Genomic DNA, 11,164 nt, shown 5'->3' with positions numbered 1-11,164 from the left:
ATTTATAATAACAATTAAGTCAATAATTATTTAAAAATCTTCTAAATTTATTTTATTTTACTCACAACTTCTAACAATTAATAATAATATTATATAAATATACCTATAATCTTAATAGTTATTACTACAATATTTCTACTAATTATAAAAAGTGAGAAGTACAATGCCAGAGAAACTAAAATTACACATCTTGACTTTTTTTTTTTTTTTTTTGTCATGACTCATGACATGAACTTTTGTTTTTGGGATAAAAATTCTCTCCCTCGGTATAAACTATGAACCAGAATTGGCTTAATGAAATCATTTAACTATATGGATAATTGGGTCATATTAGTTGGAGCCCAATAATAGGCCATAACTAGTCTAAAATGCATGTTCACCGTTTCCATAGAGCAAAACTGATGGCACTAATAAGTAACATCAGGAACCACAGTCTTTATCAACCAAAATAAGATAGAAGGGTATGATCTTATCCTGTGCTTCATTTTCTGTCTCTCATTGTTAAATCTTCTTCTAGAAGGGTCACCAAGTTATTTCATGCATCAATGGCCGGTTGTCATGTGAGTCCTGTGATTTTTAGAACCATGGATATCATGAAGCTTCAAAGATTGGCTCCACCTGAGAATCTTTCAAGGATGAACACCTCGAGATTTGGTGACAGACTGCTCTGGTTTAAACCCTTCACTGTTGTTAAAGTTGGAGAACAGAGCTTTGGGTCAGGCTTGGCTATGGATGACACACTTGCTGAGAAGAAAAGAGAGCTTTACCAGGCAGTGGAAGGTATCCCATTTCAACTGTTGAGTTATTCAATCCACTTTTTCTTTTTTCATTATAAGCTTTTGGCATTGTTTAACAAAGCAGAAGGTGTATCTGATATGTTTGAAATCAATTGCAATAAAAAAATATGTTTCAAGGAATCAACAGGGGGATTTTCGGACTCCCATCTGCCAAGAAATTTGAAATTGAGAGTTTGGTGCAGCAGCTAGAATCTCAGAATCCAACTCCAGACCCAACTCTAAAACTAGACAAGGTAACTTTAACTCTGCATATATTTTCTAATATGTGGTTTTGATTGGATTTATGAGCTTTCGCTATCAATAATTTCTACTACATGGAAGGTGGCTGGGTGTTGGAGGCTTGTTTATAGCACAATCTCAATTTTGGGATCAAAGAGAACCAAGTTAGGCCTGAGAGACTTTATCTCATTGGATGAGTTTTTCCAAACCATTGACATAGCCAAGGTACAAACTACAAATACAATACATGGCTTGGTCATTTTCTCTTTCAATTTTGAGTAGAGAAAGTGTATAAACTTAGAGAAGATGATGCAAACTATGTTTCCAGTATTTCATGTCTATAACTTTTATCTACTGAGCTTGAACATTGGTGATGTGATTCTAAAATGGAGAGCAAAGCAGTTAATGTGGTCGAGTTCAGCGCAAAGGGGTTGAGTTTGTTGTCGGGACAGCTTAGCATTGAGGCTTCTTTCAAGATTGCTTCTGCAACAGTTAAAGCTCCACCTTCTTGTTTGGCCAATCTCAATTTATTTCTCTGTAATCTATAGCTATTGCTGCTGAGTAACTACCTAATTGGATATTACTTGAAATTCACAGAGGGTTGACATTAACTTCGAAAGCTCCACCATTACCCCTGATCAGGTAATGCTAATTACATACTGCATTTTTCCCTAGGCTAATTAATCGGATTATTAGTCTTATCTTCCCAAGTTCAAATTTCTTTTCTTCCTTGCATGCACAGTTGATGAATGTATTCCGGAAAAACTATAATCTTCTGTTGGGCATCTTCAATCCAGAGGGATGGTTGGAAATCACGTATCCTAATATCATATCATGGACAAATTAAAGGGCTGTGAAGCTTGCTGTTTTTCTGTCTTTTATTCGATCATTGATGAAAATTCTTCTTGTTTCTTAATTCAATCTTTCTCATAGATATGTTGACGACACCATGAGGATTGGAAGGGACGACAAGGGCAATATCTTTGTACTGGAAAGATTTGAAGATAGAAGTAAGTCGTAATCTTCAATGTTAAGTAGTATTTTATTTAGGAGAAATGTTTGGGTGACAAAATTTTTAAAGCTCATACTTGACTCATCACTAGATCATCATAAGATACAGTGTGGGTCTTGCTTTGATTGTGGAGTCACTTTTCATCCATCCTTTAGTGAAGGAATGAGGAGTTAAAGATGAGTTTAAAAAGGTTATGCCATCTTAACATAACTCGATAGGTTTGAGTTAGACATGTATATTCTTATTAATCCATTTTAAGAATTTTGTCCCCTTTTTTCTTGATAGAAACTATGGCTGAAATTTGTGTTATGTTGATGAAGAAAAATAGATAATTACTTTTGCATTGTGATGAGTATTAGTACTCACTAATGGCCATTTACACTACCTTGTGTCATTTAGCATCGACACAAGCAGAAGGAGGATCCTCATATCAAGCAGCCAATCAAGCAGTCAATCAATCAATCAAATCCCTTTACACTTTCTTTTTCCAACTGTAAAGGGCTAACCTGATTTACAAATATCCGATGGGCGATGGTATTACTTTGGAATATTCAATTTATTTATTTAAACAAAAAAATTTTAAAAATTATCATAATTTATTATTTGTAATTATTATTTTTAGTCATTAATTTAATTTTTTAATTTAATAATTTAATAATATATTTTAATTTATATCTTTAAATATTAATAGTTAATTGATTATAAAAATAATAAATTTTAATAATCTTTTATTTCAATAGTGTTATTAGAAAGAGTGCAATACAATCAATATCCATGAAGAAGTTTGTTTATGAAAAAGAAATACCCTATTTCCAAAATAATGTGGCATTTAAGTTATTAACACTATATAATTTACCGTTTATGCAAATCAAATCCCGGATTGAATATCGGCATAAGAACCTACCAATTATTGTATTCTTAAAGTTTGGATATCAAAATCAAATGCATGTCGAATGAAGTATCTACGATGAATAAGAAGCAAAAATCTACATCGTATTTTATATTTAATTTTTCAATAAAATTAAATATCCTTGATAAAAGTATCAAAAAGAATAATTTTTATGTTTTTAATACACATTTAATATATATTAAAATATAAAGTGGACCATTTTGATAGTATGAATGTGAATGGCAAGTGGAAAGTGGCTGGGAAATTTCAAGTTCCAACCTCAATATTTGTGTCCTTATTACTCTTATTATATTTATAACCGTTGCATATACATCCAATTTCGAGATTCGAGTTCTCTCCATTTACTCCCAACATGTTCCTTTTTGACTTGCTGACATCCAACATTTTGCTTTTACTCTCTTCAAAACCAGAGTAAAAATGGTTGTGCAACATGGTAACCTTCCTTAAGTTTATATCTTATCCAAAATGAAAAGAAAACAAAATAATTATTTTTTCCTCCCACAAAATTTTCCAATTCAAGAGATCAAATACTAATTCCTCATTGCATACAGAGGATGAGTGAGGTATTTCTTGCTAACTTGGTTGAATAATAATAAAGAAGATGTCAAAAATATATTCTTATAGATATCTTATTTAAAAGTGTGGTTTATTTATTTACTTAACTATTTTAATAAAAGACAATGTTTTTATAACATATTAAAATCCATCCTTATAATCCATCATCCAAGATCCAAAGATTAAAAAAAAAAAAATCATTTTCACATGAAAATAATTACAGTCTCTTCGCTTGAAGTATCTGCCTAGTGCCTAATATGTAACCTTTGGTGAATAATAAATAGAGCCAGCAAACCCCAACGTTCTTTTTTTCTTGGTCTTGTCGGTTTGAGACAAACACAAAGGAAACGAAACACCGATATCTGTCTTGTAGTGAGCAGCATCAATGGCAGAGTACGAAACGCATCAACAAGGTGAAGGTGTCCCGAAGGAAACAGCAGTGCAAGCATTGAACACCATAATCCAGCTGCACTTCGAGAAGACTCTGGAGAAGAAGCGCGCCATTGACCTCCAAAAGAAAGAGCTCCAGAAGGTGTTCCAGGTGCTCTTCATCTTCCTCTCACTCGTCTTGTTGGCACTCTCTCAGTCGCCGCAGCGCCTCCAATGCCGCCACTGCTGGATCCCGATCACTCTCCTCTCCATCGCACACCTCATGTTCTACGTCTCTGTGGCACAGACCCTCAGATGCATCAATGGATTCAAGTACCAGAGAAGGTGCCACAAGCTCACACTTGGCTTAGCCACCGAGAAGCTCAGAGACATGAAGCTCAGACTCGCCACCACCACGAACAACAATGACTTTGTTTCTGAGGATGACTTTGAGATTCACTACCAGGAACCACCTGAGTCCTACTTTGGTAAGTTCAAGAGGAATTGGGCTCTTCATTTTGCCTTCTTGATTTTCATCTATGGCTTCATGGTCTCTGCCTCTGTCGTTCTTCTCTGCTTCTAACACAATTCTATCACTTTCAGATACACTCCTCAGACAAAATTGGTCTCTATTTGTCATCTCTTTCCTTTTTCTTTTTTTTTTCACTTGTGATCAAATTTACTCTCAGCGAAATTTTCTTGTTAATGTATCTATTGTTAATGTATCTATTATTAAGATGACAAATAAAATTGTGAGAATTTATATTTCAGACAGATTAATTTTTAAAAAAAATATATACTAATAAAAATTTTTAATAAAAAATATGAACACATTATTTTTAAATTAACCATTATAATTAGAATAAAAAATTTTAATTAAAACTAATTTATCATATTTGTTATACTAAAAAATTTTATTGGTATTTTTTTTTATTTTAAAAACTAATCTATTCATAATGTAAATCTTTAAAGTTTTTTATTTGTCGCTTTGCCCCTCCTCTTCTTAATAACCTTGTGTCTTTTTACTACTACATAACTGTCACGAGAGTGACACATTTACCAAACGGGCCTATAGACATAAAAGTAACTAAATGTACACAAAAGGGCAACCATTTTATTTGAATCAAGGATGACCTCGTTTCCATGAATTTACTGCAAGTTACAGCTGGATCTATCACGTATGAATTCATTTGGAACCCACAACATTATTGGCTTAGAGCCTTAAACAACACTATATTATTAGTTGTGCCTATTTTCTTGCCAAAACATTGTAAGTGATAATGATGATCAGTGAACTTTGTCATGCACATTTGAATGTAGTGGTAATATTGCTAATAATGTATTTGGTGAGTGAAATTTGATATGTAGATATTTGTTGCGTGATTATGTGATAAAAGGGAAATTGCTTTTTTTTTTTTTTGGGTCAGATGGATCTTAGGTATCACAACTTTTCAATACTTCACCAAGATTCGAACCCGGGTGCAGCATATTAAGAGAGGCATATGAATTATCATCTGAACTAAGTCTCAGCTGCAAATAAAGGGAAATTGCTTGAATAGTGTAGTTTGCTATATTTGGTTGTGTAATGTGTATTAACATGACCATAAATGCAGTAGATGGTTCAGTCCATGAACTATACTGATTTCAAGGCTAATCCAATTATTGACCAACATCTAACACATGTGAACGTGATAACTGATCATCTAATTAAAGCAAGAATACACATTGAAGCAAAAACGATGTTTGATTGTTTCTTTGTTTGTTTGTTTGTATAAAAAAGAGGGTCCCTGAATTCAAATTCTGACATTCATTCCGTTGCTAGTAGTCTAGTATCGTTTGAACAGTTAAGTTGGGCTGTCATCACAAACCTCATGGGCCTCCATTGCTCCTTTAAAGGTGCCTCTAGCCCTCTAACACTATCCTTAATTCCTTATCTAACAATCACTTTGGTCTAGTTAACACAATAAACAGTTAAACACTATCAAAAATTAAAAAAAAATGTTTCACCTAGCAAACAGGCCAAAAGATAATGGATTATTGAATGATATCCGCCACATGCAATGCTCCCACCATACTCACAATTCACTTAAGGGGGTGCTATTTTATCACTTATTTAATAGTTTTATAAGAAGAATTAAGAAGCATGCATGCATATTATATGAAAAGGAATGATGGCTAGCACGTTGTAATAATAAGCACACCACAACTACTATTTTATTCAGTCGTTTTCTCACATTCTTTTTCTCTCTCCCTCTATATATTTTCGGCGCATAGAAAAACCACCATCATCTCAAGTCTCAAAACTTCAATCATAGTGCAAGCTATGTCTTGGACCGGAGTTGAAATGCGAATAACTGTTTTAAATTTATATATATTTTCTTTGGATTTTGTGTTTTGAATTTCAACACAAAATATCGACCAAATTTTATCACTTATCTTAATTCACGGAGTAAATATGACTCTTTAAGTTTATAAAATACAAGATGCTTAAATGCAAGAATAATTAACTTTTATAGACAATAAGAAAGTATACAACTATTATCAATAATTTTCAAAAGACTTGTTATAAAATAAAATCTAACAATAATTTGAAACAAATTTGAATATTAGAAATTTAGAAAGCTAGAAAAATGGAAAATGAATAAAGTAATGAAATCCGAAAAGCAATAAGAACATGAAACAGGGAATGAAGAAAACAAGAGAAAAAAAAATTGAAAGAAAATATGTCTCCCAACATTCACATGCACTTGTATTCTATCTTTTTTTATTTCATCGGTGTGGTTTGAAATAGTAATATATTAAATAAATAAAAAAATAGTCAGAAATTTTTTTTGTCATCAAATATCTTTTGACTTGACAATTCTTTAGAATTTTAGCGTATTAGTGAGTTTTAGAATAGAAGTTTTCCTAATTGATCTTCATAACATCTATTTATAAATAAGTTTCTTTACTCATGTAGTGTTGTTTTAGGCAAAAATATTTTGTCGGACAACATCATGCTATGTAATATAAAAAATCAGTCAATATATTTATGTATAAAATATGGGACAATTCACTAAAATAAAATATTTGAGGAGCAATTTTATCAAAATACAACTTTTGATATTTTGAGACGAAAATGCAATTTTTTCTAATTCTATGTAATCCGTGGGAGGAGTAGGATGGTTTCTGATTGAACGTAAATCATGGAAGGAGTTCCACGGTTTACATTGAAACGCCAATGCATAGAAACTGTGGTAGGGGTTCCACGGTTTCTGTTTGAATGTGCAATGAGCATAAACCGTGGAAGGGGTCCAGCGGTTTATGCTCTACTATAAATACGTGGTAGGGGTTCAGCGGATTATTCATTCGAAAACACCTCCAACCTTACCGTCTGAACGGTGTCGCTAGAGAGAGTGGCGTTTCTAGAGGGAGGAGGAGTAGAAAAAGTTGAGTGTTTGGAAATTTTCTTGGGCCGGGATCATGGCAGACGAACGCAGTCTTTACCGTTTGAACGGTGTCGCTCACGTAGCCGGCAGCATCAACGAAGAGGTAAGCCTGTTATCTTTTATTCGTTGTATTTCATTTAACAGAGAAATGTAGGTTACGGATTAGGGTTATTTAGGATTAAAATCAGAGTTATTTAGGATTAGGATTTGTTAATTAGGATTATGATTTTGAAATTAGGAGATAGATCCAAATGTTTAAGTAGAGAATTGTTCCTCTCGTAATTAAGACATAGGGTTCAAACTCAAATTTGATGTTTTCTAAGCGCTCCTGTTTGAAAAAAAAGTTTTGAAATTCGAACTTTTAAATATGTAGGTTTAAAAGGTAGTTTTTGAAACGATAACCTCATGGTTATATTTGCACTCTTAAATTTAAAAAATTATAAGTGTTTTTTAGCTTTGTTGAACGTTCGATTTAGATTATATCATGTTATGTTTAGTAATTGCTTATGTTGAATTAAAGATTTGTGTCTTATATTATAGCCCTATTAATTTGAACGTAGAATGGTTGTTAGTGATGGAATCTCACTTGGTTGTTGGTTTTTCATCTCACCTGTTACATTACTAGTGTCTGGAGGCAACAAAACATGCCTCTGCATGACAGGATCATACCGTATCTGGAGAGAGCAGGTCTGTACCACCTGGCGAGGCTCAACACGAGGTGGTTCTGGTTGGATGAACCCCTCGTCAGTGCATTCATTGAGAGGTGGCGTCCTGAGACGCACACCTTTCACATGCCATTCGGGGAGTTGGGCATCCACACCTTCCTATAACTAGGCCTGAAACCATATGTTGCCTCCATAGCTTCTTGCAGCACCTTTATCGTAACCGCTGCATCCGCCCTCACCAAAGGAAATATCCTAGTACAAATGACATGGTGATCAAGTTGTCGATGGTCACTAGAAATCGACGTCGCCAAGCAAGTGTGAGGTCCGTTGTACCTTCTAACCTCCCAAGTACCGTTGCGCTGTCGATGTGTGATGCGAATCAACCACGTGCACCCATTCCCAAACTCCTTGCATCTCCTATGAAACTTCAAATGATCTGACTCAATCACCCGATACTGAACCCCACGATGGATGCTATAATCCTTAACACTCAACACAACTTCCTCCTTAGTCTGGAAAGATTGGCCAATCTGAAAGTCTCCAGAAGGATTTCCCTCGTGTAACCTCTGCCTCCCAGAGGTGGGATCCATGTCCGGGTGCTGGCTGATTGCTTCCACGTTCAACGTAGAGAAATGTTGCGGTTGTTGGGCTGAACCAGAACTGGATGGCCCACGACGTGCGGGTGGCGTGCTCGGAGTATCCTCCTCACTGTCTCCCAATATATTATCTGGCTCATCATCCAGATCATCGTCTCGCATCGCATTCTCAATATGATTCGGCTCACCCTCACCAAACACATACTCCTTGGTTTTCTTTTTCATTGATGCATAATTTCTATAGTAAAAAATTTTAATCATGTTACTCATCACAATTGTAAATTTTGGACCAATAAATTCAGAGAGAACAGAGCCAATAAATTTAGCTCATTGATAATTTTCAGCAACAAAAACTTTACCTCCAAATACGATTTATAGCAACAAAACATTTAGCTAAATTATTATTTCAGTAACATAACAACAAATTCAACCACCTACCAATGATGATAATCAGCAACAAGTGATGATTTTTAGCCAAAAAAAAAAATAGCTTAGTCATATTTTCAGCAACAAATTTAACTTTCATCAACAAATTCAAGACATAGTTATGATTTACAACAATAAAATTGAAATAAAAAAGAATATGACTGAAGCAAGCTCACCTGTCCAGGGACCAACTGCCGGTAAAGGAAGCTCACAAACTGATGGCCGAAGACGATAATGACCAAATGCTAGTTCCGTCTAATTTTGCCGGCGAAGACGAGCGCAGGGAAGGCGACGAATGAGTGCGAGATGGTGACGACACAAAAAGCGAAGACCTCTCTGAGACAATGAGTGCGAGACTGAGAGAGAAGTGAGAGACTGGAGATGAGTCAGGAGTGAGCTTGAGTGTGACACCATGAGAGAGCTTAAGCGAGAGTGAGAGGGTTTCTTTAGAGTTCAGAGAAGTGAGTGAGAGAGCTTGAGTGAGGGTGAGAGGGTTTCTTCAGAGTTCAGAGAAGTGAGTGAGAGCGCTTGAGTGAGAGTGAAAAAAGCTGCTTCAGAGTTCAGATTAGGGCATTAGGGTTGGGGTGAGGGGTGTCCTTGAAACGACGCAGTTTTCCAAAAAAATTTTTAAAATTGAACATGATCCGGTCCGGGTTAGATGAACCGGCCAAGTCACCAGCTTTCACAAAACTCGTCCGGGTCGAATCGGTTTTACCCTGTTTAATGCTTAAGCGATTCAACGAGTGACTAGGTCTGGCCAGATGACTGGGTTTCCAGTCGAACCGGCCAGATCGAGTTGAGTTTGATAATTATGGTCTTACTAGAGTAGTAAAAGCCCTTTTTCGATCCCTAACCATTTACTCGATGGATATTGTGCCTCATAACAATTATGAAAACACAAATCGGTCCTCACCCACCTTTGTATTTGTTCAATCCGGCCCCTGCAACCAGTTAGCAGTAGGTCACACTTTGACGTGTCAAGTAACATGTCTTTGTGGCTTTGTTTCCTTCGTAATTGGGACAAATTGCCCCCTTAAGTCCCTCAATTTCTCAATCATCCAGCATGATTCCTCCATCGCTTCTCCCGCTCTCTCGCACTGCTGCCTCCTCCCTCTCCCTCTGAAACTCTCTCTCTCCCTTCACCTAACTCCCTGCTGCGCTAAAAACCTCCGTCTCCGATCCAAAATAAAGCGCAAGAAGTGGTCGGAGTAGGAAGAACAAACCCTCCTATCCAAGTACTCTGAATAACTACTCCGCTTTGGCACCCTCGTTAAGCTCAACACCCACGATAAGAAGTTCAAACTCGTTGCTGACCACGTCAACTCCCTCCACCACTACTGCCATCCCTTCGCCTCCCCTTTCACGTGATCATGGCGTAACATCTCCATAAAGGTCCATAACATACGCCACCAATTCCTCAGCGTCAAGCAGAAGATCCAAGCTCTCTCAGCTCACTCTTTCAACTGGTCGGATGGTCTCTGTCACTGGGAGAATTTTCTTTATTACAAGAAAGTCTTCAGAGATATTCCTTCATCTTCCTCGATGCAAGAAATGGTTCTATTTTTGTTGTTTTGTTGCGAAGCTTTAGATTTTGAGTTCTGATGATGATATTATTAATGACAATGATGATTGTGATGAGGATGAAGAGGAATGTAAGTACAGTAGTGATGATTTTGATGATGATTCTGGAGAGGACGTGAGGCGGATTGGGGGTGTTGGGGTTACGGTTTTGGAGCTAAAGGAGGCGGTGGGAAAGAGGGAGGAGACCGAGGATGAGGGAAAGAGAGTTTTGGAGGGAGAGGGAGGAGGCGGCAGCAGAGAGAGAGCGGGAGAAACGGATGAGGGATTACGCTGGACGGTCGAGGGACTCAGGAAGTGATTTGTCCATATTAGGAAGGAGACAAAGTCATGTGACTCATTATCTGACATGTTAGCGTTTGACCTGCTATCAACTGGTTGCAGGAATTGGATTGAATAAATAAAAAAGTGAGTGAGAAATCAATTTCTAATTTTATAATTGTTAAGAGACCTAATATCCATTGGATAAATGGTTAGAGACCGAAAAAGATTTTTATTCATAATATATTACGGGTTAAAAAATTTATTAAGAAAAGCTTTACAGTCAACATAATAATACCCTCTAGTCGAGCAGAATTATCTAAAAGATACATGTGGTTGTTGAATGTT

The 11,164-nt window shown here is 36.0% G+C and overlaps 2 protein-coding genes and 1 pseudogene across 2 annotated transcripts; all 3 read left to right on the top strand.

The window, feature by feature from the left end:
* The first annotated feature begins 397 nt into the window (after positions 1–397).
* LOC107639652 (fibrillin protein 5 homolog) lies at positions 398–2,678 on the top strand. Its single transcript, XM_016343204.3, has 8 exons — positions 398–780; positions 915–1,030; positions 1,119–1,241; positions 1,409–1,507; positions 1,614–1,658; positions 1,759–1,832; positions 1,950–2,026; positions 2,428–2,678. The coding sequence occupies exons 1-8, from the start codon at positions 546–548 to the stop codon at positions 2,523–2,525; spliced, it is 867 nt and encodes a 288-aa protein (XP_016198690.1). The 5' UTR covers positions 398–545; the 3' UTR covers positions 2,526–2,678.
* Positions 2,679–3,629: 951 nt separating this feature from the next.
* Positions 3,630–4,636, top strand: LOC107637974 (uncharacterized). The gene has a single exon (XM_016341188.3). The coding sequence runs from the start codon at positions 3,879–3,881 to the stop codon at positions 4,443–4,445; it is 567 nt and encodes a 188-aa protein (XP_016196674.1). The 5' UTR covers positions 3,630–3,878; the 3' UTR covers positions 4,446–4,636.
* Positions 4,637–9,841: 5,205 nt separating this feature from the next.
* On the top strand, positions 9,842–10,911 carry LOC148568964 (uncharacterized; annotated as a pseudogene).
* Positions 10,912–11,164: the final 253 nt, after the last annotated feature.

Source organism: Arachis ipaensis, chromosome B4 (genome assembly GCF_059453495.1).
Source record: "Arachis ipaensis isolate K30076 ecotype BB chromosome B4, ASM5945349v1, whole genome shotgun sequence".
NCBI classification, from domain to species: Eukaryota; Viridiplantae; Streptophyta; class Magnoliopsida; order Fabales; family Fabaceae; genus Arachis; species Arachis ipaensis.
This window is presented reverse-complemented; position numbering and strand designations above follow the sequence as displayed.

Bases quoted from the DNA above. Each gene is read 5' to 3' on its own strand.
- LOC107639652 (XM_016343204.3), top strand. From the start codon at position 546: ATGGCCGGTTGTCATGTGAGTCCTGTGATTTTTAGAACCATGGATATC. The intron at 781-914 runs GTATCCCATTTC...ATATGTTTCAAG, and splicing joins GCTTTACCAGGCAGTGGAAG to GAATCAACAGGGGGATTTTC. The intron at 2,027-2,427 runs GTAAGTCGTAAT...TGTGTCATTTAG, and splicing joins GGAAAGATTTGAAGATAGAA to CATCGACACAAGCAGAAGGA.
- LOC107637974 (XM_016341188.3), top strand. From the start codon at position 3,879: ATGGCAGAGTACGAAACGCATCAACAAGGTGAAGGTGTCCCGAAGGAA.